At 44.9% G+C, this 24,727-nt stretch overlaps 1 protein-coding gene across 5 annotated transcripts in view; it reads right to left on the bottom strand.

The window, feature by feature from the left end:
- The window catches only part of MTCL2 (microtubule crosslinking factor 2), a 90,671-nt gene that overhangs the window by 8,486 nt on the left and 57,458 nt on the right, over positions 1–24,727 (bottom strand). Inside the window, exons 5-13 of one of the 5 annotated variants that reach the window (XM_035122433.3) lie at positions 21,506–22,735; positions 18,983–19,156; positions 18,425–18,550; positions 16,169–16,399; positions 14,943–15,065; positions 12,928–13,098; positions 3,507–3,758; positions 2,070–2,135; positions 867–937 (exon numbers count right to left, since the gene is read on the bottom strand). In XM_035122433.3, coding sequence (XP_034978324.3) covers positions 867–937; positions 2,070–2,135; positions 3,507–3,758; positions 12,928–13,098; positions 14,943–15,065; positions 16,169–16,399; positions 18,425–18,550; positions 18,983–19,156; positions 21,506–22,735 — 2,444 coding nt within the window. Of the gene's footprint in view, positions 1–866; positions 938–2,069; positions 2,142–3,506; positions 3,759–12,927; positions 13,099–14,942; positions 15,066–16,168; positions 16,400–18,424; positions 18,551–18,982; positions 19,157–21,505; positions 22,736–24,727 lie in introns of all 5 variants that reach the window. The other 4 variants (XM_035122432.3, XM_035122435.3, XM_060277249.2 and 1 more) reach the window with 4 other exon arrangements.

Raw genomic sequence — 24,727 nt, 5'->3', positions numbered from 1 at the left:
TCTGAAGACTGGAGATGGGACTCTCATAAGAATATCAGGGGGGCGGGCAGGGGAAGTATGGCTTTGGTGTGTGTGTTTTTTCTGTCTTCAAATGAGGCCTAGACCATGTGAAAAATGAACATAAGGTTTTAGTTGCAGTTCATTCATTTTCGGCTTTGTATTCTTGTTATAAAAAAGCACACCTAAACACTCCATTGTGGCGCCTATAACCTAGGTTTAAGGTGCCATATAGCTCCTAGCTTTCATATCTCAGTTTCTAACACTGTCCCTGATCAGTAACCTTGCTTACTGGGGCTGATGGGCACTGGGAGCCTAACAACATCTGGGTGGCCACAAAATCTCTACCCCTGTCCTAAATAATCACCTACAGGGAACACAAGGAAGACAGGTTGGGGGGGGGGGGGGAAATAGTAGCATGCAGCGATTAAAAGGCAATACCATTATCAAGGTAACATGTTTTGTGTTTTTAGCAAGGGAGTAGAATAAAAGCATGTTAAGAAATATGAGCATATATACCATTTACTTCTGTCCCTGAAAGATGCAATGAGGGTCAAATAGTTCCATGGCAATATGCATTTTGTGTATTTACACTTGCTGAAGGCAGAGGTATGGAGGCTGGTAAATTATACAGATAGGCTCACATGCAAACAATCAAGCTGTCTATATTTTCTGCCCCATTGTGGCATTAGGTGTTGCCAGCTACCAGTTTTGCAGAGAAGGAAAACATGTTACCTCACCCCACGACCTCGGTGTGCTTTTCTCACCAATCATTAAGCTTGAGTATGGCTAGAGGAGTCGGCTGACTGTTTTCCAGATGGTGAAGTTTTGAAGGAAGAAGCAAAACTTAGAAGCTGCACACATCTCACCTTTTTAAGTTGCTTCCTTTCATGTCTGTTTCGGAAACAGTTTCTTTGTCGGTGATTTTCTCATTGAGAGTCTGAAAAGAACATTAGAGAGGCCTTTTATCATCAGTGGTGCCTTGCAACATCATGGCAGGCCTAGAGAAGCTTAGCTAAAGAGGGCAAGAGGAGTCAGCTTCCCAGAGGAATGTAAGGCTTCACTTTGCACTTCAGCAGCAAAAAAAGTGTTCTGTGGGGATTTCCCCTAAATTTCAGAATTCAGTGCAATGTCAAGAGCTCAGTAAAAATACTCATTGCTCTAGGTCATGGGTAGGCAAACCAAGGCCCAGAGGCTGAATCCAGCCTAATCGCCTTCTAAATCTGGCCCACGGACGGTCCGGGAATCAGCATGTTTTTACATGAGTAGAGTGTGTGTTTTTAAAATGCATCTTTGGGTTATTTGTGGGGCATAGGAATTCGTTCATTATTATTATTTTCAAAATATAGTCCGGCCCCCCACAAGGTGTGAGAGACAGTGGACTGGCCCCCTGCTGAAAAAGTTTGCTGACCCCTGGTCTAGGTGTTACAGCAGGCATCCCCAAACTGCGGTCCTCCAGATGTTTTGGCCTACAACTCCCATGATCCCTAGCTAACAGGACCAGTGGTCAGGGATGATGGGAATTGTAGTCCAAAACATCTGGAGGGCCGAAGTTTGGGGATGCCTGCCTTATGTTACAGTTTTCATAGAAATGCACTTCAAAGTTAGCTGAAATCTGAAGTCCTATTAAGAGATCGAAAATAGCAATCATGACCAAGGCTAGGATATTTTAATGCATGCAGGTAAATTCAACAGATGCAGCATTCCTCAGCACAAAGGCGCAGAGATGGAAATAGCTGACCCTGTTGAATTTCTGTCTGTCACACAGCCCCTCTCAGGAAATACATTCCTAATATCTTCACCATAAGTAATAAAAGACATGTAACCTATTTAGTGAATGCCTTGCTGAACCAGTAGGAGGTCTAGTTAACCCTGTGTCCAAAACAGCCAAGCACAGGCATCTGGAATGCTCACAAGTATCGCATGTGATCACTCCCTTATAATTTGTCCCCAGCATAATTCTACAGCTTCCATCCACCCTTCTGGGGGCAAGGTTTTAGTTCACACCCCAACACATGCCATCTCTGCCTGAATTTTACAGGTTAGGACAAAGCTGTTCCTGCCCAGCTTACCTCTTTCCAACTACTGCCATGCTTCTCCATTTCAGAGTTTTTCAAAGCCCAGAGGTCAGCTCCCTTCTGCAGCTGAAAGACAAAGCAATTCTAGTGCTGGGCCTGCACATAGGAGGCGATTTGTCCTCTAAGTGGCATTGCTGTGGACAACCACCTTTTTTTAAAAAAATTGTTCAGTTTCTAATGGGTGCACTGCAAGGTTCAGCCCCTGCAGGGACATCCCACTGGCATCACAGTACTCGTGGGATATTGGGTGTTCCTTGCAGCACCCACATATTTCTGGCAGAGACACTGTTTCAAAAAATCAATCGCTAATAGAGAAACTGCAGCTTAGGGGCAGATGTGTTGCTTAGGATCCATTTTGACAGAGGGTCAGGCTGGGGATGAGTCAATGAAACATTAACTGCTGGCAAAGGAATGTGTTCAGTGTGCCACTGGGGGACAGAAGGATCTATTCCACCATTGCAGAGCATGCAAAATCTACAGGGGAGATGAAAGAGAGTCTCAGTTTTATTTAGGTGCCTCATTTGTTTGTAGCCTGCTGATGTCCAAAACGCACATGCACCTACAGTAACATAGCTGGTTCACAATTCATGAACCTTGATTTCACTGCATGGTTTGGGGTGGGATGTGTGGTGGTGGAGGGAATGTGGAGCTTTTGTGTCTTTTAACAGCTGTGAGGCAGGCAAAAATGCAACAGGTCAAGCCTCTTCTAGTCTGGAAATTATGGGGAAAGCTTAATATGTTGACACTCTGGCTGCCAGTCATCTTATTAATTGTGTGTGGATCCTGATTTATCTTTGGGCCCTGCACCCCATCTGCAAAAGGGGAGATAAAATTGAATATAATGCCAAGTGCAGTCAGATTATATGCAAATTTATCTTCTTCTATAAGGTCGTATTGAATGTTAATCCTACTCAGCATCACCCAGTGGAACTTTGTTGAATACAAGAACCAGAAAATCATGTTGGCATCTCTGCATGAGGGGGTTATGTGTACCCCGCTAGCATGTGTGCTGCATGCAAGCACATGCATGCATTCATGGGAACAAGGAAGCCTAGGGGATAGGCAATTGTTGGCCAGCATCATTATCCAGATTCATATTATTATTATGCTTTTATCCTGCCCTTCCTCCATGAGGCTCAGAAGGCATACAGAGTTGTCCTTCTCCCAACCACCTTGAGACGTAGGCTAGAGATAGTGATTGGCTGGAAGTCACCCAGGGAGTTCCGTGGCTGGGCAAGGATTTAAATCCAGGACTGGACTCGACCACAACACTCTGCCTCTATACCCACACTTATGCTCATGCAGGGACATCAATTGCTGCCAGCCTATATTGATTCTGCTAAGGGTATGCACATTATATTCACACTTGCTGAAATACTCGCTGAGACTTCGGAGGGCGAGTTGCACCCACACAATGTATTCCATTCTCACCTGATTTATTTTGTTCTGCAGCTCCTTCACTTGCTGCTCTGCCTGCTGCCGTTCATCCTTGAATCGGTCCAGCAGCTCCAGCTTCTCCTGATCCCAGTTCTTCTCGCTGATCTGCAGCTGCTTGGTCAGGTCCATGACGGCGCTGTACGACTCGGCCAGGAGGTGCTGGTGCTCCTCCCTCTCCCTCTTCAGAGCTGTCTTCCAGTCAGAGAGTGCTCGCTCTGTCAAGCCTTTCCCAGGCTTGGATTCCAGCTGTGTGGGACAAAGGGAGTAGCTGTGTCAGGGAACCCAATTAATTCAAAGGCCGCAGCTTCCTTGCCTTTGTCTGAGGTTGGTTATGGGAGACTGTTTGGCTTGCTGTGCTGGAAAGGTGGACAGGTTCAATGGAATATATTCATGGGTAGCGGTTCCTATTTATCTACTTGCATTTTGATGTGCTTTCGAACTGCTAGGTTGGCAGGAGCTGGGACCAAGCAACGGGAGCTCACCCCGTCACAGGGATTTGAACCGCCGACCTTCTGATCAGCAAGCCCTAGGCTCAGTGGTTTTAACCACAGTGCCACCTGGGTCCCTAAAAAACTTGGTTATGTTCCCCCTTTTCCATTTGGCAAAAATCAGACTTGGGCCACATTTACACAATACATATAAAGCACTATGATGCCACTGTATACCTGAAGGAGCGTCTCCACCCCCATCGTTCAGCCTGGACACTGAGATCCAGCGCCGAGGGCCTTCTGGCAGTTCCCTCATTGCGAGAAGTGAGGTTACAGGGAAGCAGACAATAGGGCCTTCATGGTAGTGGCACCCACCCTGTGGAACGCCCTTCCATCAAATGTCAAGGAAATAAGCAGCTATCCTATTTTTAAAAGACATCTGAAAGCAGCCCTGTTTAGGGAAGCTTTTAATATTTAATGCTGTACTGTTTTAATACTCGATTGGGAGCCGCCCAGAGTGGCTGGGGAGACTCAGCCAGATGGGTGGGGTACAAATTATTATTATTATTATTATTATTACTTTAAACAGTAATGGCTTCCGACAAACAATTCTGGGAACTGTAGTTTGTTAGAGGTGCTGGGAGTTGTTAGGAGTCCCCTATTCCCCTCAAAGAGCTACAGTTCTCAGTGTGGATTAGCAAGCGATCCCTCTTCACAGGGAACTCTGGGAACTGTATCTTTATTTTAGGGAAGTGTGGTGGTGAAGAAACAGGCAGTGGAGGGAAGGAGATCAGGGCAGCTGGCAACCATGGTGCTGACAAGTGTGGGTAATCCATGGCTACGTTTCACAGCTCTGTGCAGCCAGAATCAGGTGACTGGCCAGCCCCCTTGATCTCCAGCTTCTTCTTCGACAGCTTCCTGGACTGCACAGCTAGCTATCAATTGCAGCCAGAGACTGTGCAGCTGGCCAACCCCATGATCTCCATCTGCAGTGATTCTTGCATTTTTGAGCACTGCTGCTTTAAATAATTACCTATTTCTAGCAGGAATTAATACTAATAAGCATGAGTCCAGGACCCAATGAGAGAGCTATAAAGGCCAGCTTTTTAGATGTTGCACAGCATCAGTCTGCTTGCAGGAGTATGAACTGGGCTTCAGCCCTTTTTATGGAAGGAGCTACTTTAGGGAGAAAAATACTCTGTTTTCTCAAGGTATGGACCAGCACATAGCTGATGCAGCAACCAGCTGTCTAGAAACAGGGAGATAATGGACAAGGTTCCATAACGTGAAAGAATGGCCCCCATAACAAATGGAGATCGAGGCTGGAGAACTGTTGGAGAAATAGTTTGCTCCCATAACATACTAACTGTAAACTGCCATGAACAGAAAGCAAATTATGATATTCCCCTTTCAAATATGACAGATTAATTGCTATTGCTGATGCAGAAGAAATTGAGGATAGTGTTAAATCCTATTAGAGCGTCTTATTTGATTGATGTTTTTGGGAGACACTGCAAAGGCCGATAATACTTCCAGGACTCTAGATGTCTCTGGAAATACTACAGTGCTAAATCCTACTGACACCTCCATGAATTAGCTCCCTCATTTATCTGTATATAACAGTGACCATGAGGATGATTACCACACTCCTTCAATTCCACTTAAAACACTGTGCAAAAGAGACTGCTTCTTCTTAAGTGTGGCATGTTAATAATGGCAGTAAAACATTTCTATAGTGGTAAACTTCTCAATAGGTAATATGCTTTACAGAGGTGGAAAAAAGGAGGAAGAAACATGAAATCAGAAATTATTTACGGAACAGAATAGCTCACAGCAATCCTAGAATCTTTAGAGGAAACATAGCAGTCAAACATACTGATATCAATTAGGACATGGCTAGTACAAGGGCATTTCGTTTGTGGATCTAAATATATTCAATAAAAGCCACGCTGCCCAGCAAACTGCAATTTCTAAAAGGGGAATTGTGAACTATAGCAAGGAAGAGCCAGCATCAAGGGACTTCCAAAGCAGACAGAGAGACAAAAGCCTTAGGAATGATTGGCTCAACAGTGCAATCAATTCCCTTCTGGGCAGGCAAGGCCCCCAAATCATGATGCTCAGCAAGTGAGCTCCTGTAATCAGCTTACAAACAGAATACGAGTGTTGTGGTCACCCAGGAGTCAGAGACTCTCCAACAGTCTTTCCTTGCACATGTATATGTTGGACTGAAGGTGAGTCGGCAGCCTCTGCCAAAACTGCTTACTTGTTACTGGGTGTCCAGTAACAAGCTAACTGCATGCTGATGCCAAGGAAGTTGGTTACATAATTGCTGTCTGGGAGATTAGCATCAAGGGCATTGAGAATCCTTGGGGTTAACACTTTGCATACTACCCATTGTGCCAGCTGTGTGAGATCAGAGGCAAGCACGACATACTAGGTGTGCAAGTTAAATGCATGCCCCAACAAAATAAAGGCCACAGCACTGCACTTCCAGAGAACAGCAAGCTCATTCTAGGAGCCCCCTTTCTCAGGCCCAGAGGCACATGACAGCTCAGACAGCTGAATAGGAAATGATTATTCTAATCAGATAATAATTGGACATGTTTGCTGCATTTATGCATAGCAGCAGTTCAGCGGTGCAGATGCCATTCTGGGTGAGTAAATAGATAATGGGCATCTGGGGGAATCCACGAAAGATCTAATAATGGCATCTCCAGAGCAAAGTACCAGCAAGTGGGTTATTACTTGAGACTTCATTTTTATAACCCTAATGTGTCTTCATGCAGCTGCTGAAATGAGGCTGTAATAAAAAGAAAGTAGCATCAATTTACAAGGGCTCAACCACGAGCTGCCACCTCATTGTATAAGTGGAGAGATTATGACAATGAAGGACTAATGTGTCAGCAGCTCTATTCCTTATCTCCCCACCCCCCACTTGCCTGTTCAATGGCAGAACAAGGGTGCAGAGCCACACTAGGAACAAGAGATGCTCCTGGATTGGCAGAATGACTGTACGCAGTGATATGTTGCTTATAGCACTACTTTATCTTCTCATGCTATGTAGGAAAACCTGCGGCTCTCCTGGTGTTGTTTGAGTCCCGGCCTGGGCAGTGGTAATGGATGGTGGTAGCTGAAATCCAACAACATCTGGAGGGCCACACATTCCCCATCTCTGTTCTAAGGACTCACCCAGGCAGCAGTTTCTACATTTCTTGGGCACTTTTTCTGCCCTAGGATAATACCATGCTTAGCATAGGGAGTCAGCTATACACACTGTACAACCCGAGCTCTTGGTGAAAGCGCATCCTGTCCAACGCCAGTGCAAGACGAAGTGTTCCACATAGCTCTGTTGCAGGCGGATAGCATTCCCAAGGCTCTGCACCAGTTCCATTTGGACATGCCCTAGAAAACTATTCTAGTAGGTGCAGTATCTGTTTTATCACAACATTTATCAATTGTCTGGGCACACTGAATTTGTTTCTGGTAACTGCAGCTTATTTGCCAACTTATAGTCAATTAAAAAACCTTGATATCTGGGTGAAAAGCCAAATACATGAGCAGAGGGCTCAGGCGGTGCAGTCTAAACACTTTTATGTGCTTGCAAAAATTACCTCCCCCAACTCCCTGCCCAAATTCCTCAAACTACTCAATGTGTGGCATGTGAATTGCTAGCAACCTAAAAAGCAGGAGTCTCCCAGAAGCAGAAGCTGACATGTGTTCACTACATGTAAGGCTACTTGTAGAAGAAGTGGGTCAGATTTGTTAGGCTGGGGAAAAACTGGGAGCCTGCTGCCTGCTCTCCTCCAATACAATAAGTGTCTATGTCTGTTTTCTTCTCTGATAAAGTTGTGGCAGGTCTCCATTTGTTCGTCTGGTTCACATAGATAAGCTGTGCATTACTGTGTGAACATTTATTCATGCAAGCCATCAACTCGTAAGTAATTTTTTGTGGTTGCATTTTTTTGTAAGTGTACAGTTTTAATGCTGTGTTTTAAATTGTTGTAAGCCAGCCTTAGGGTGAATTATGATTAATAATACTAGTACAGTACCCCGGAAAGTTCCCAATCACAGACTCATCAAGACCTTCGATTAGTCAGCCATGCTGGTGAGAAGGAAATCCCAGCTCATGGCAGCTCCTCCTCCTAGGTCATGATGAGAGAGTAAGGTTCTTTGGTATTAGTGCACAAATAAGAATGGATTCAGCCTCAGTTTAACAACTGCATCTCATTCCATGTGGGGGGGGCATGGAATTAGTTTGACAATGAAAATATACAAATCTATAATCTGAATAGGTGTGTCCATGTGTGATATTTTGGCAAGGCCTGCCCATCAAGGCCCATAGAATTGACTCTTGTTTGGCTTGTTCACCACTGTTCCATGAGCCTTACACTTCCTTAGTAATGTAAATCCAATGTGCTTGCTAGGCTTTGTTGGAAGGGGTGAATCACACCTATAGTATTATCTCCTGCTCAGGAGCAGGTTCCATCTCTTTCAGTGCTGCAAACCACAAGTTTCTCACAGTTCAGCTTGACCAGAGCAATCAGTATTGATCCCTACAACCCTGAACAAGGACAAAATTTCTATCAATTGCCTCTGAACAAACCTATTTCCCCAAAGACCCTGGGTAAGGTACACATAACGTTGCGTATCTTTCCTTTCATCTCAGTCAAAGCAGGGAGGGAGGGGAATCAATAAAATGTATGAATAAAGCCAGCTTCAATTGCTGCCATTAAGATTCTGATGATGCTAGTAATAGAGGCTAAAATAGAAACAGCTTAAGAGCTGCACCCAAATTCTTCATGTGGTGCTGATCACTTGGCTGGCTATAAGATGAGTATTTATAGACAAGAGCGATTGATACTGGAAGGCAAGGTGGGGTCAAGCATGTGCCTTCCTTAAGGGGAAAGCCCACAAAGCAGATATTACGACGACAATGGAATGGCCCTTTGCCCACCTAAGAAGACAGATCATCAATAATAAGCCGAGTCATCACCAGGAATCTTGTGAGATCAATTATCTTAATGCAAGCTTTGAGTATATTCCAAAAGGGAACTAAAAGTAGAATTGGTTGGTTTGAAGACAAGGAACACACCTAGCATGCTTATCCTTTTAACCCAGTGGTTCTACCACTTTCTTCCCCATGAACAATTTGAAAAATGCTGAGGGTCTTGGCAGATCACTTAATGATTATTCTGTCTTCTATAGCAATTGCGATGCACAGTGCTAAATGCGCTATGATATTTAATTGTGTTTTTGTTGCTTCTTTTTATATATTGAATTTAAATTGTAATGCAATAAAATACAATATAAGAAATGAAAGAAGTGATTAATATACAATTAAAAATCTGTATGAATGATCATTTATTTATTCAATTTATATCTCATCCTTCCTCCCAAAGGAGCCCAGCCAACAATATTTAATGCAATGGATGTGCTGGCTCTTGTCTTCAACCACAAATCCACAGACCTAAATGAACCTCACAGACCACTGGTGGTTTGCAGGCCACAGTTCGGACTGCAGCCTCTGGAATCAGTTTCAAGACTTGCAGTGTGTTTTGTAGATTATGGTTACCCCCCCCCCCGGTCCAATCTTGAAGCAGCCAAAGTGAAGGTGTCATTCTTCTAGCATTTCAAAGTAAGCAGCACACTAAGATAACCATATAGCACCATTACGCCGAAGTGTTGCAGGGAGGGAGATGTAGTGTCTTCTGTTGGAGCACTTCCTTTCCACATTTTATGTTAACCTGAACGATCCACTTAATCTGTGTTCACAGAAAGCAGAGTATCATATCCTTTTGACTTTGCTTCTCACCTGACTATTTTGCATTAAAGGTAAAGGTAAAGGGACCCCTGACCATTAGGTCCAGTCGTGACCGACTCTGGGGTTGCGCGCTCATCTCGCATTATTGGCCGAGGGAGCCAGCGTATAGCTTCCAGGTCATGTGGCCAGCATGACAAAGCCGCTTCTGGCAAACCAGAGCAGCACATGGAAACGCTGTTTACCTTCCCGCTGTAGCGGTTCCTATTTATCTACTTGCATTTTGATGTGCTTTCGAACTGCTAAGTTGGCAGGAGCTGGGACCAAGCAACGGGAGCTCACCCCGTCACAGGGATTCGAACCGCCAACCTTCTGATCAGCAAGCCCTAGGCTCAGTGGTTTAACCACAGCGCCACCTGGGTCCCTTGCATTAGTGGTATTCTTAAATTTGGGCTGTTTTTATCCTCCAGTTCCCTTGGAATCCACAGTAAGACAGAAGAGCTGTTTTAAGGAAGAGTCACTCCAAAACCAGCTATAGAAGAGGATTCAGACTTGCTCCAGCTGACTAAGAGCAACAAAACTAGGCGGGGGGGGGTTAGGGTTTAGGGGGAAGAAAGGCTCACTGGAACTCCCAGGTCCAGTCTCCAGACAGGACACATGAGTTGCCTGGACCTAGCTCAGACTTGTCAGAGCCTGTTCAGAAATTAAGCATTTGAACATTCTTTTCAAGAGAATTTTGGAACTCTCTCTTTAAAAACAATAGCACAGGATAGCAACATAAGGACAAAAGCAAACAGGGGCTTTGGAAAAAAGGAACCAGAGGATTGCATCCAATGGCTGCATTTAGGCTTTGCTGGAAGACATTAGGAGATTACCAAGCCCCAAGCTCAAAAACGGGGTGTGTTTTTAAAAAAAAGAAAAATCAAGGTTTTGTTTTCCCCTTTGCAGAAGGAGCCATGGAATTTCTCTCACATTCTACTGGAAAGGTACCAGATTTAAAGCAGAAGAGAGTCCTTGCCAGTACTGTTCTGCATCTATGGGTACAAAACCGGGCATGTTATATGCACAGCAAGATGTGAATTTGTGCTTGGGTTGAGTTATTTCTGGGTGACGGAAGTGGAAGGGGAGATGACTCAACCCTTCTCCAAGACTGATGATGTTACTGTTGATCTTAGCCACAAAACCAGCCAGGAGGCAGACACAGTCTTCTCATTTCCGTCCTTCTAGCTCCCCCAAGCTCAACACACGTTATTTAGAAAGCTGCTGAATAAGCAACTCGAAGCATTAATGCTGGGCATGCACCTACATGAATGGGAATACACTTGAGACAGAAGATGTGCTGTGATGTCAAGGTGACAGATCTCCAGACATCAACTCCAAGGCATATTAAAGAAAAAGGTTCTTCGATGTGGAGAGGTAGCTGTCATACTATCAAAATATTGATGTGTTGGTGTTTTCCTATCCCAGAGGGGGAATCTTATCCAGCTTATGGACACAGAGTTCAGGAACAACCAGAACACAAGAAAGCAGAAACAGAACAGAGGAAAGTGCAGAAGAGAAGGAGAGTCTCTTGCCTCCTTCCTTCATTCTTACTGACAGACCACTGGACCTCTGGTAGCAAAGAGGGGCATGAGAAATAGTTCTAAGGGCCCTAGAGCAATGCCCTTGTACACTTCTCTTCTGAAGAATAATTCTTATAACAACTGGAGTGGACAGCTGGCAATGCCACATGTTCCTAGAGTAGTTATATGACCCTTAACCTGCCTAACAGATCAGGGTTAAAAAAACAAACACACTGGGGATAGTGGCATTACTTAGGGGCCCACTCACATAAGCCAAATCTGCTATATATGTTGTTGCCAAACTGCCCCAAGGGTGCAATTATTTGCTGAATGCAATGTGCGACCCAGCACATACCTGGATACAAATGCACCTTCCAGTATCTGTTGTCATGACAACTTGAAAAAGTGCCACCAAGATCATGAAAAATAGCTAGCAGCGCAGTGGTGTTCATGCGCTACATCTGCCGTGCGATTATGGGAATGTGCACACATGAGGAAAACACAGGTTACACTCTATGGACAACCCCTAGGCTGTATGGAACAGACTACTGTGTTAACAGGAGGGAGGGAGGGAAGGAAGGAAGAGGACAAAGGATGCCCAGATACTGCCGTGCTGCTTGTGAGCAGACAGACTCTTCTTAGTTGGTGCGGTCTAGGAAAGCCACAGGATCTGCTAAGGAAACCCTCCTCATGAGTCAGCTGTATGTGTAAAGGCATAATGCCAAAGGCAAGGTTTGCAGCTGCTTCTTTGTACATATCTGGAGGTTCCCTCATGTGCATCAACCAGGAAATGAGAACACATGGAAGGAAAACCCGTGGGCTGGCTTGCAGCCTCCTCTGAAGGGAGCTCTTGGTCAGAAGCACTTTCACTCAGCCATTTCTGCAGCAGACTCCCACACAACTACAGTCAGGAGGCTTGAGCTTTATTACCTCTTTGCAAGAACACACACCAGGGCAGAGTGCCAGATTATGTTAGTTCTGGCTGGCAAAAAGGCTTTTCTTTCATAATATACTGGATATAGCAGAAATAAAAAAATATATAAATACAAAAGCAGCAGAGCACCATGCTCCATTTCTGGACCATCTCATGTACGTACCACCTAGATAACCACCTAGATACAACACTGTCCTCCCAGTGGTGCCATTGGGATAACAATGGAGTATGAAAACAGTTCATAATTGGGTCTCTGAAACAATGGATCTTTTTTGTTAGCCAAGCCCAATTCCAGGCTTGGGGACCCATTCCCACTTTATCAAAACATGCTGAGTTTGGGTATTCCACTTCACCATAAAGCATCACTTATTTCACTCCTGATGCCCCCAAAATCATTAGAAATGACTGAAGATCTCAATACAGTGACAGACCACTCATGCAACAGGCTGATCTAAACATAAGGCCAAATGATGGCATAATTAGGCTTGTGTGCTTCCTCATCTATTTATAAACCCTTGATGGCCCCCATCACTCTTGGTCAGACATGCCATTGTTTCCTGTTACATAAAAATTGGCAAACTATGGTTTGCACTTGCCCCCCTCCCGCCAAACTTAAATTGAAGCCATGATTTGAAGCATGCAAGGTAAACCAGAGAATGTGAGTTGCTTCTTGTTTAGAATGAAGATAAACTTTATGCAGCTTGAGTAAAAATGTGATGCTTGGGTGTCTGACCTGTGCGATGAGACATTTGAGCTCAGTTCTCTCCATTTCCCAGGTTGCCTTAGCCTTGGCAAACTGTTGCTGCAGCTCGTTCATGCCTCTTCTCTCTTCACGCAACTCTGTGCACAGCTCCTTCAAAGTCACCTTCATGTCTGATAGGGTCTTGATATACTCATTGGCCTGCTAGAAATACAAAAAAATGCATAATAAAGTATGACTGCCATGCACACACCAGATTCTAGACAACAGCCATCACTTTTCAGAATCCTTATGCCAGGCATCCCCAAACTGCAGCCCTCCAGATGTTTTGGCCTACAACTCCCATGATCCCTAGCTAACAGGACCAGTGGTCAGGGATGATGGGAATTGTAGTCCAAAACATCTGGAGGGCCGAAGTTTGGGGATGCCTGCCTTATGCAGTCGAAAAGAGAGGGGGTTTGAAGGAGAAGCATGCATTCTGAACTAAAGGCAGGGAGAATAATAGAATCGTAGAGCTGGAAGGCACACCAAGGGTCATCTAGTCTAACCCCCTGCAATGTGTGTTCCCATGTGTGTTCATGTGTATAATAGTTAGGGTGCTGGACTAAGACTGGAGAAATCCAAGTTCAAATTCACACTCAACATTCTGAAGGGCCAATCAGAATCTCTCTGCCCAACCTATTTGGCAGGATTGCCATAAAAAAGTGGTGGGAGGGGGTCTGCTACGCTTAGCTCCTTGGGGGAAGGGTCAGATATAAATGATGGTGAAGTGAAAGTAATAAATGCAATAAGGAAGCTTATTGGATGATTTAAACAACAACAAACAAACAACAACAACAACAACAACACCTGAATTTAAACTTATGCCACTTCTCTCAGAGTTGGGTATTCATGGGAAAACTAGTTTAGTCTGATAATCAGTTTAGGGTGAGCAAAAACAGACGTCTGTGCCCTGCCCAGCCTCAAAGTACTTCTCTGTGGTTTGTGGGGATTGGTTAAAAAGCAGGAGAAATAAGCAGCTCAGGTGAAACTGACCTGAGTAACAAAGTAGTTACTGAATCAGCAGCCAGAAAAATGCTGGTGAAGAACATCTTCCCTGAATAAGTGATTTAATGAATATCTAAGACTTTTTGCACACATGGGCATTGGCAGGAATTTTTCGGGAGGGGGGGGGGAAGTAAATACTCCAAACAAACAAAACACAGTGAACATCAGAGAACAGGTCTAGCATTTATGGTGGCTGAAGAGTGTGGCACGGTCTGGATAGACATGCCTTCTGAGCAACTTGTGCTCCAGCTTTACCCCTCCGTTGGTTCTCAGTGGGTACAACTGCTGTCCATTTAAGGGTTCTTTCCCTTCACCCATTAATTAATTGCACTGCTGCTACAATCAGCTTCACAGAATGAGCCCCTCTTCGTCAGGGAGTGCACCGCTTATGGCCCTCATCCCTCTCCCTCTGGGATGGAGAGAATGTGCAGTGTACAAGAGAGGGGAAATTATCCTGGAAGGTTAAAAAAAAAGTTGCACAAACCCCTCCCTTCTTTGGTGCTCTATGCAAAATGAAAGGGTTACTTAGGGTCTAAGTCTCAGGAACAGACATAGGAAGCTGCCTTCTATGCAGGTCTTTGGGGAGCATCCAACAAAGTCGCTGTGCGAGTGGAATGATTTGCAAAACAGAAGTTCCCCTTCTTATCTTCTCCCTAAGCACCACCTCCCAGATCTGCACAGGTCTCCAAATCTGGGCGGGGTGCAAAAGGTACTTGGGAGGAGCAGAGGGACAGGAACTTCTGTTACACAAACAGAGGTTGTTCCACCAGCACAACTTGGCTGGACTCAGCCCATACTCCCAGAACTGTCTTCTGTGACTGGCAGAATTCCAGGGTCTCAGGAAGTGAGAGAGGTCTTTTGCACCACTTGCTACCTGATCCTTTTAATGGGAGATGCCACGGATCTTCAGCTGCCACCGAGTTACAGGCCTAAGTGCTCTTTGTGGGGAACTTTCATCCCACTGCATCCCAAGCAGGAAGGAAATTCCCCCAGCAGGGTACCTCATCACATCTCACCGAGTCCTGGGACCAGGTATCTCTGATACACATCTTGTTATCTGCTTGCTGCTGGGGGTTCAGCTCCTCCTCTTCAATCAGCAGGTACAGTTCTTTCATGCTGTTCACCTGGAAAGCACAGGGCAGGGCAAGTAAGTGAGTGCAAGTCTTCAGTGGCTGCATTCTAGTGCTTTGTGCACAGAAAAGGACCCAACAGTAGTACCCTGACCTACTGGATCCTTTAAACAGAGGTAAACAGGTTTAGTATGATTAACAGTGAGATAAAGGATACAGACTGTAACAAGATAGGAATGTGCACTCTCGAGAGATGCTTCTGTGTCACATCATCACAGTGACTTTCAACAGCGTTCTCCTCTTTTGTGTTTCTGTCCCAGGTATCTTTCTGTACTTTTGTGCCTAGCAGAATCATCTGTTGGATGTGCTAGCCTAGTTTACCAAGAGGCTGTTGTTGCCAAGCCTGCAATCACTAAGTTTATGAAAAGATGCCTTGTAAGTCACGTCTCTTAGAGCAATTTAATCTGTGGCACTAAAAAGTGCATTTATGCCTCTCTTGTGATTCTCCGTGTCGCATCTCCATTTAAGCCTCATGTGTGAAACTGCCTTGTATTTCAGCAGCCGACCTTCACCAAGCAGTTCTCACAGTTGAGAAAGCAGCTTACATGCTAAAGGCGAGATAGCAGTTCTTGAGAAGGTCATATGGAAGACAGGAAGCAACTGATAAACTGGAGTTGATATGAGCCTCGTCCTTGGCAATTTTTGATAGAGCCCAAAGAGAGAAGCCAGAATACCACCCATTGCTATCTAGGAGACATAATATGTAGTCTAAGAGTGGATAACCTGTGGCTTCCAGATGTTGTTGGACTCCCCCTCCCATATGCCCCAGCAGTAGCCAATGGTCAAAGAATTTGGGAGTTATAATACCACAACATCTGGAGGGACACAAATTAGCCACCTGTGATTTGGTTCATCCACACTATTATTGAAGCCTCATTCACTCTGTTTCTCTCCCTTCTCTTTGTAAATGATACAGCAAAAATACATCGGTTGTGGCTATCTATGCAATTTATTGAAGTGTAGAAAAATTAACTCAAACCAATTAATAGAAGCAAAAACACATGATTAAAACAAAAGGTCAGAATTATCTGCTTTAATGTCAGTAGTATACTTTTTGACTACTCAGCAGAGAAGCTCGTGCTCAAAGCCTGCCATACCTCCAAGAAGTCATTGCCCTCGTTTTGTAGGATCTTTCCCTGCCTCCAATGCTTCAGAAACCACTTGAGCTTCATGAAAAGGAGCAAGAAATTTTGCTTGAACTGCTGGGATTCCTGCACCAGAAGGTTCTTCTCCTGGCTCCAGAACTTTTGCTCCAGTCTCCTCTGAAGGTTCAGGCTCTGCAGCTCAAATTCTCGCCTCAAGAGGGCCTTCTGGTGATCTTCCTTCAACTGACAGAGGATGGGAAGAAATGGAAAGCAGGTTTGTTATACAGTGGAGCCTCAGTTTATGAACACCTCGGTTTATGAATTTTCGGTTTATGAACACCGCGGACCCATCTGGAACAGATTAATTCATTTTCCATTACTTTCAATGGGAAAGTTCGCTTCAGTTTATGAACGCTTCAGTTTATGAACAGACTTCCGGAACCAATTACACCCATGCTTCAGTTTATGAACGCTTCAGTTTAAGTACTCCGCGGACCCGTCTGGAACGGATTAATCCACTTTCCATTATTTTCAATGGGAAAGTTCGCTTCAGTTTATGAACGCTTTGGTTTAAGTACTCCGCGGACTGTCTGGAACAGATTAATCCACTTTCCATTAGTTTCAATGGGAAAGTTCGCTTCAGTTTATGAACGCTTCAGTTTATGAACAGACTTCCGGAACCAACTGTGTTTATAAACCGAGGTACCAATGTACAGAGTGAAGTAACAGTGCGAGTGCACCAAAATAATCAAAGATTGCTGAGCAAAGAAACGCCAAGTCTGGAGACAGAGACTTTCACATCCTTTTTAAAAGAAAATAATTTTCATTGATTTTTCACATCCACACAAGTTCACTTCAGCCGCTCAGTTTTGGGGCTATGACTAGTTTTTTTGGGGTGTGCGTGTGAATATTTTGGAAAGGACCAGGATGGTAGCATACAGAGAAAGGGTAAAGCATCATAGGGTTATGAGCACATGTCAGGGGTTACATCAATGAAAAGCCACAAATATGGCTTCTGGGCAAGGACATAGTCATCGTCATCCCCATCGCAAACTTCCAACTCAGTAACTGCCTTGAGCTTTCCACTAACACTTCACATGCCTCCCAAAATTTCTGCAACTAGAAATCCCAAAATTCTGGGGTTGTTACTTTTGTGTTTATCAACTGTATTTCCCAGGCAGCTGCAATTCATGCCTGTTGTCTAAATACAATACTCACAGGTAAAAGACACCCAGAGGCCTGACTATTAACTCCCGTGAATGGCCTTTTTCCACAATATTTTACTGGCACCTGTTGCTGTGGCTGATGCATCTGGGAGAATAGCTAAGTTCCAGACATGACTAGAGGATTCTAGTGATTGCCGTTAATCACTCAGAACAAAGTAGGCAAGAGAACAAGAAGAACCTTGCGGAATCAGGTGGAGGGTCCATCTAGTCCAGCACTCTATTTTCACTGTGGCTAAACAGATGTCTATGGGACCTCAGGACAACAGGACTCTCTCCACCTGAGATCCTCAACAACAGAAGTATTTAGCCTCCAAGAGTGGAAGCAGAACACAGACGTCATGCCTTGTAACCATTAATAACTCCATTTTCCATGGATTTCTCTAGTAGTCTTTTAAGCTCATCCAAGTTGACAGCCATCACTATAACTTGCAGAAGCAAATCCCATGGTTTAACTTCCCTTTGGGAAGCTGTGCAAAGAAGTACTTTATTTTGTCTGTTCTGAATCTTCCAACATCCAGCTTCCAAGTTTGAGAGAGATTTGGGAGACAGAAGAGGTCTCACAAACAATGGCTATCTTTATATGGAAGCTAGAGAACCCATAGCTGACTCCACCAATTCTGCTTGGCTGTTAGAGGACTGCAGAGTTCAGATTTGTTTTCAGAGCATGCTTGTTATGGATAATGTACTCTCAGCATGTTGAGGGGTCATATGGAAGCATTTGCCTCTTTCCTGGCAGCCAAACAAGGTAGGAGCTGCTTTGTGCTTTCATACAATGCTGCACTAGGATGTGCCTGAAGTAATGGGAAGGATTAAGACCTGTGCCTTTAGTCCAGGCATCCTCAAACTCAGCCCTCCAGATGTTTTTGGTCTACAACTCCCATGATCCCTAGCTAGCAGGACCAGTGGTCAGGGATGATGGGAATTGTAGTCTCAAAACATCTGGAGGGCCAAGGTTGAGGAAGCCTGCTTTAGTCCCTCCTGTACTCTTGTTGCATGTCTCATCTTCCAGCCTGGAAAGTGGCTCCAGGCAAATCTCACTGACCTGGCAGATTTTCTGGGTGAAGTTCTCTGCTTCCTCTTTCCTCAGTTGCCTCTCCTGGGAGAGTTGTTCTTGTAGGCCCCTCAAACTCTCATTAGCCTCTGAAAGGACCAGTTGCAATTCTTTGATCTGTGGGGAATAGTTTAATAAAAGCCAACAACAGTCAGATTGCAAGGACCTTGCAAAGACTAATCTCTCCATGTCTTTTTTTATTTTTTAAAAAATATTATTAAAGGCCCATGGAAGAACAGCCAACTTCTTGCCAACAACCTTGGCCTATACGTAACATCCTGTTGTTATGGTGAGAAATCTCTGATCTGTAGGTTAAATTAGGCCCATTAGGCTATTTCCCCAGCCTCCAGCCACATCCACCTGTTTCTCACTTGAAGTCATGTAACATTGGGATAGGTAACACAAGATCTGTATATGGGCCATGCCATTCTTTTTCCCACCCACATGAAATGTGTTGATCTAGTATTTCTGCAGTCAACTTATTCTCCCCAGGAGTCTCCAGCCTTCTTGCCTCCCTTTGGGAACAAAATCATATACTTTGACACCTGCCTCAGACACATAGGAGTCCTTCTCCTCTGGTTGATATGACTTGTAGCTCCGGTCAAGTTCCATGTTGGGATCCACATCCATGGTGGCGGTGCTGTTGCTGCTGCTACTGCGGTAGAGATCAGAGGTCCTGCTCTCCGTGATGTCCCAGTCGGGGGGCTCCCTAAAGTCAGACTGCTGCATGCATGGGCAAGTTAATGAGAACAAACCAAAAGAGCAGAAAAGAAAAGAAAAAACAAACAAAACAATGGGTCTCAGGAACAATAAGAGCTACAAGACAACAAAAAGGATGAAGAGGAGGAGGAACTTCACTACCGTGGCAGAAGACAAAGTGGAAAACAAAAGGAGACACAAAATGAGCAGACACGTGGGCTGGATTGTTTGGGAAGGGGGGGAAAGAGAGAGAGGGAAAAAATGTGCAAACACCAGTTATGGTGCCATGCAGTGCCTGGGGTGGAGCTAGTTGAGGGAGGAAGGGAGGAGGGCCAGGAGCATGCACAAAAATAGAACTCTGAAAAACTGGAGTGTGCTTCAGGAGGTTGCAACCCCTCCCCAGGTCCCTTTCCCTTCAAAAGTGAGACCTTTCTTAGGAGCAGCCATAGGGCAGTGTTTTTCAACCACTGTTCTGCGGCACACTAGTGTGCCGCGATATGTTGCCTGGTGTGCCGTGGGAAAAATTGAAAAATTCGATTTATATATAGTCAATATAGGCACAGAGTTATTTTTTTTAACATTTTCTAATGGTGGTGTGCCTCGTGATTTTTTTCATGAAACAAGTGTGCCTTTGCCCAAAAAAGGTTGAAAAACACTGCCATAGGGAATGGCAGCAGCATGTACCTGGCCTCCCGGCAACAGCAGCAGTACCGTTTACCAGACAGGATGAACTGGAAGGGAGCCTGGTACTGTGTGGGCACATTGGTGACACCAATGTGGTGTTGTTGCCGATGCAACCCATACAATGCCACTTCCTGCAAGCAGTAGCAATACAATTGCCAGGAGGCCAGGTGTACAGTCATACTCCATTAGCTGCTGCTGTCCTAGACCAGTCTTCTCCAACTTCGTGTCCTCCAGATGATGATGGACTCACAAATCCCATCTTGCCCACGATGGCTGGGGTGGAGGACCCCAGATTGGGGAGGTCTGCCCTAGATTGCAACACCAATTTCTGATGAACAAACTTGTTCTCAGCTACATTTTCTCTCACTGTCCCACAGTCCAGTCAGGGTGTGTAACCTGGCTGGCCAAGAGACCAGATCCACAATTTATTTATCATGATTTCTAGCACTCTCTCATCTGTCCTTTCTATAATGGGTAAGTGCACCTTCTGATATAGTGAGAAACACATCATTCTGCAGTAGGCTCAAGAAGAGATTACATCAGGGATGGGGAACTTGGTGCGCTCCAAATACAGATAGACTACAACGCCCATCAGCCCCAGCCAGCAAAGGGTATCTGCTTAGGGTGAAATTGGATAAAACCTACAAATGTTCCTCTAGAAGAGGGTGTTTAATGTTTTGTTTCATATGTCCTTTCCTCAATGACATTGCTTAGTACAGGCATTCCCAAACTCCGGCCCTCCAGATGTTTTGGACTACAATTCCCATCATCCCTGACCACTGGTCCTGTTAGCTAGGGATGCTGGGAGTTGTAGGCCAAAGCATCTGGAGGGCCGCAGTTTGGGGGTGCCTGGCTTAGTATGAAGAACAGGGCAGGCATAGGAGACTGTGCAGTCACACACACCCCAAAGACACTTGACAGAACTAAAAGCAGCTGGCCAGGGTGGGATGGAGGTGGCATTTATATTGGGGAAAGGGCATGGGAAGAAAGGATTACTCAATCTTATCCCAGAGTACCATTTCCTCAATCTGTTTTACAAACAACACAAGAGATCTTAATCATGGAGTCCTTAATCTGGTGGAGATCCTAATCCTGAATCTTACTTAGTTTGGCCCTCAGTTATATCATTTTAAGAGAGTTTTAAGTTGCTGACGGGTCAAGGCAGCAGTCCTCATCCCTGTCTACAAAATATTTCAAATCTTATAATTTTCTCTTTTTTACTTTCATTGGGGGGGGGGCTCTTTTCAGACACCCCTCTCCACATGTGAAAATCATTCTGTAACTGCATGTTGGCTTTGTTACCAAGGAAGTAAATGTCTGAGCCTGCCCATCACATGTAAGCCTCTCTGGTGAGAGATTTTGCAATTTCTTTGCTCTGCACAATACCTGGGCTACAGCTGGTACTAAAGAAATTCTCAGCAGCAGCTGTAATGTAGTTTCCATTTCTCAAAGCAATCTTCCTCCTGCCTCATGCACACTCCACTAAAACAGAGTCCTACCTTGTCACTAGCCACAGTTCCATGCAGTGAGCCAGTTGTTAGTTGTCATTTCAGAAGAGAGAGGCAGAAAAGGGAAGTTACATTAACAGGGCCAGGTTCTGATTTGTTAAAGCAGGAGAAAACAGCATGGGCAAATAAAGCAATAATCACTGCCAGGGAGTCACTGTTGACAGCTCAGGGAAAGCCTTACCTGGAATTCAGAGCCATGAGCTTTCTGCAGAGCCTCTTTTGTGGAATCCTGGGAGCTGGCGCTTGGCAAGGAGTCCTTCTGGTCTTTCAGGTGGTCTCCAATGTAGTCCACCTTCCTCATGAAGTTGTTTAGCTCCTGCTGAAGGACCCCAAGCCTCATCAAAATGGCACTGATCAGCTTAGAGTCAGTCATACTCTCATTATCCATAGCTTCACTCAGCACCAGCTCTGCACAGTCATTGTCCATGCAGAGCTTGAGGCTGGAGGTGAAGCCATTGGCATCAGAGATCAGGACATCAATGGCTTTGCTGACAAGTGCAGCCTGGTCCCTGATGTCAAGGAGGGTCTCAAAGTCCTTGGACTTGAGAAGCCTGCAGGGGCTGCTTTCATGCGACTTGCTAAAGCCATTGCCAGGTGCTCTCTCCTTGGCATCATTCTCTCCCCCAATGGGCACCTCTCTCCAAAGCGACGTTGGGATGCACTGGGCAGAGTCGCCTGCCTCAGCATCCGTCTCCAGCATGGGCCGAGTGGACTGGCAGGAAGCAAGGTCACAGCGCTGCAAGTTGGAGAGCAGGACACGGTTCTCATACTGGAGCTTCTTAACCTTGCCACTTAGCTCACTGATTTGGACCTTGGCCGTGGCCAGTTCTTCTTGGGAGGTCTCACTAATCACCGAGCAGCTGTCCTCAGACAGAGTGATATCCAGGTCGTGGTCTGACTTGTACTTATTGAGCTCATTCATGAGGAGCTTGTTCTGCTCCTCCAACTCCATCAGCGAGCGCCTTAGCAGTTCTGCCTCCTCCTCCACAAACTGCAAGTGCCGCCTGAGCTCCACCACACTGTCCCCAGAGTCCCCGCAGTTTGTCATGGAGAAGGCAAACCGGATGTCTTGCCCTAAGAGTTCTTTGTCTCCTTGGCCCCTCATGTCGTCCATCTCTGCCCTCAGCCCTCGGTTCTCAACCTCAAGTTCTACTATCCTCCGGCTCAAGATGTTGGCTTCTTCCTCTACAAGCTTCAGGTGGGCTTTTAGCTCTGCCTCTCTGGAATGAGGGGAGTCAGCCAGTTCCTCTATGGAGAGGGAGCTCTCCAGGTCCCCATACAAGGATCTGTATTTCGTCAGCTCCTCCTTCATACTGTCGTTCTCTTTGGCTAACTTGCTCAGTTTCTTGCACATCAGAGCAGATTCCTCCTTAGCAAAATGCAATTGACACTTGAGGTCTGCGCTGTCCTCCTAGGATAAAAGAAAGGTACAAATGGTGCAAGCATTACTAAAAATGACACTTTGGGCAGGGCGCTCTGTGCAAAACAGATTATTCCTGAGGCTAACCTTTATTATGGCATGAAGGATAAAACTAACTATCCACCTACTTGAACTTTGTAACATCTACATCCACAGGCAAGCCAAGAGGGGGCAAAATCTGCTTGCCATTTTGTTTGTTTCCGGTGATTAACCTCTTTATCTCAATGATCCTGGAATATTGCCTTGCTTTCCTTTTGCTTGAGGAGGAAAGTTTGGTATACAGTTGTGCCTCGCAAGACGAATTTAATTCGTTCCTCAAGTCAATTCATTTTGTGAAAAAATTCGTCTTGTGAATCACGGTTTCCCATAGGAATGCATTGAAATTTCTTTTTTTGCCCATAGGAACGCATTAATTAAATTTCAATGCATTCCTATGGGAAACAGCAATTCGCAAGATGAATTTTTCGCAAAACGAATTCGTCTTGCGAGTCACCATCAGTTCGCAATATGCATTCGTCTTGCAAAAAAATCGTCTTGCAGGGCATTCGTCTTGCGAGGTACCACTGTACCTTATGCTAGGGGTAGCCAATGTGTTGCCTGGACTACAATTCCCATCATCCTTGACCACTGGCTGTGCTAATTAGGGCTGAAGGGAGTTGGAGTCCAAGAACATCAGGAGATGCAGTGCACACACTGCAGATTGATTGTTTCCAGTTACAATACAAGATTTGACACTCCTGCTTTAGCTAGTCTGGTCCCTCCTGCCCCCAAGGTAGCCCCCTCAGGAATTTTCCAACACAAGTGGCAACAGTTTATAGAAAATAGTGTTTCCCTTGCCATTCCAGTCCCCAAGGGCAGAATGGTCATACTTTTCAATTTCTAATAACTTGTCCTTTGGGCTACATTCTGTAGAATATAAACAGAATGAACAAATCTAGTAACAGAACAGCTTTGCCCTGGGTCCACAGTGCTGCACGTCTCTAAATTAGCTTAAACTCTGACACACAAAGACTGCATTTTACATCTATAATCTGTGATACTGTTTGCAAGAAAAAATAAAATAAGGCTTATTTTGTCTTTGGATTTAAATTGCCAGCTCAAACACAAGGGGTTTTTTATTGGTATGGCTCCGAACAAAGAAAGCCTTGTCACAGAACTCCTTAAGTATTTGGTCTTTCCTGAAGTTCAATAACTGAGGGGAGATGAGAGAGGAATAAGATTGGTCCCCCAACTCCAAAACTGGGGTGGAGAAGACTTTTCACTCCCCAAGTAGATCACCAGTTACCCCTGCCTCATATTACTATCATGTGAAAATGCATACGCTATGTAATCCCGTGTGTATTTGCTCAGAACAAAGCCCCACTATGCTCAGCTGAACTTATTGCTAGTTTGGAGTTTGGGGCTACAATTCTAAACAGATCCTTAAAAGAGCCCAGCTGTCTAAGACGAACACAGGCCAAAGGAACACCACTCCCACCAGGAGAAGAGTGATTCATCTCTCCCATAATTTTTTGAAAAATTTGAATCTTATACAGATGAAGATTCTGCGCTTAACCCAGAATGAAGAGGGTGGTTTGCTAGGGGAGGAGAGACAGTCTGACAGCCCAATCTGAATAATTTTAAACATATACTCACCAATAAAATATTAAAAGAAATACACCCCCACCCCAAATTAAAGCATTGATCAGCTATTAAAAGCAACAATTGTATCCATACAAAGAGAAATACTATAAATGAGCCTCAAATGTTCCAGAATAATCCACATTCTGGATAATCTATTTTGCATATGTGATATTTCTAGAGTTGTACAGTCATACCTCGGTTTAAGTATGCTTTGGTTTGAGTACTTTCAGGTTGAGTACTCCACGGACCCGTCTGGAACGGATTAATCCACTTTCCATTACTTTCAATGGGAAAGTTCGCTTCAGGTTAAGTACGCTTCAGGTTAAGTACTCCGTGGACCGTCTGGAATGGATTCATCCA

The sequence above is a fragment of the Zootoca vivipara genome, chromosome 7, assembly GCF_965207765.1.
Source record: "Zootoca vivipara chromosome 7, rZooViv2.hap1.1, whole genome shotgun sequence".
Lineage (NCBI taxonomy): Eukaryota > Metazoa > Chordata > Lepidosauria > Squamata > Lacertidae > Zootoca > Zootoca vivipara.
Note: the sequence above shows the minus strand (reverse complement) of the source record. Positions and strands in the feature narration are given on the sequence as shown.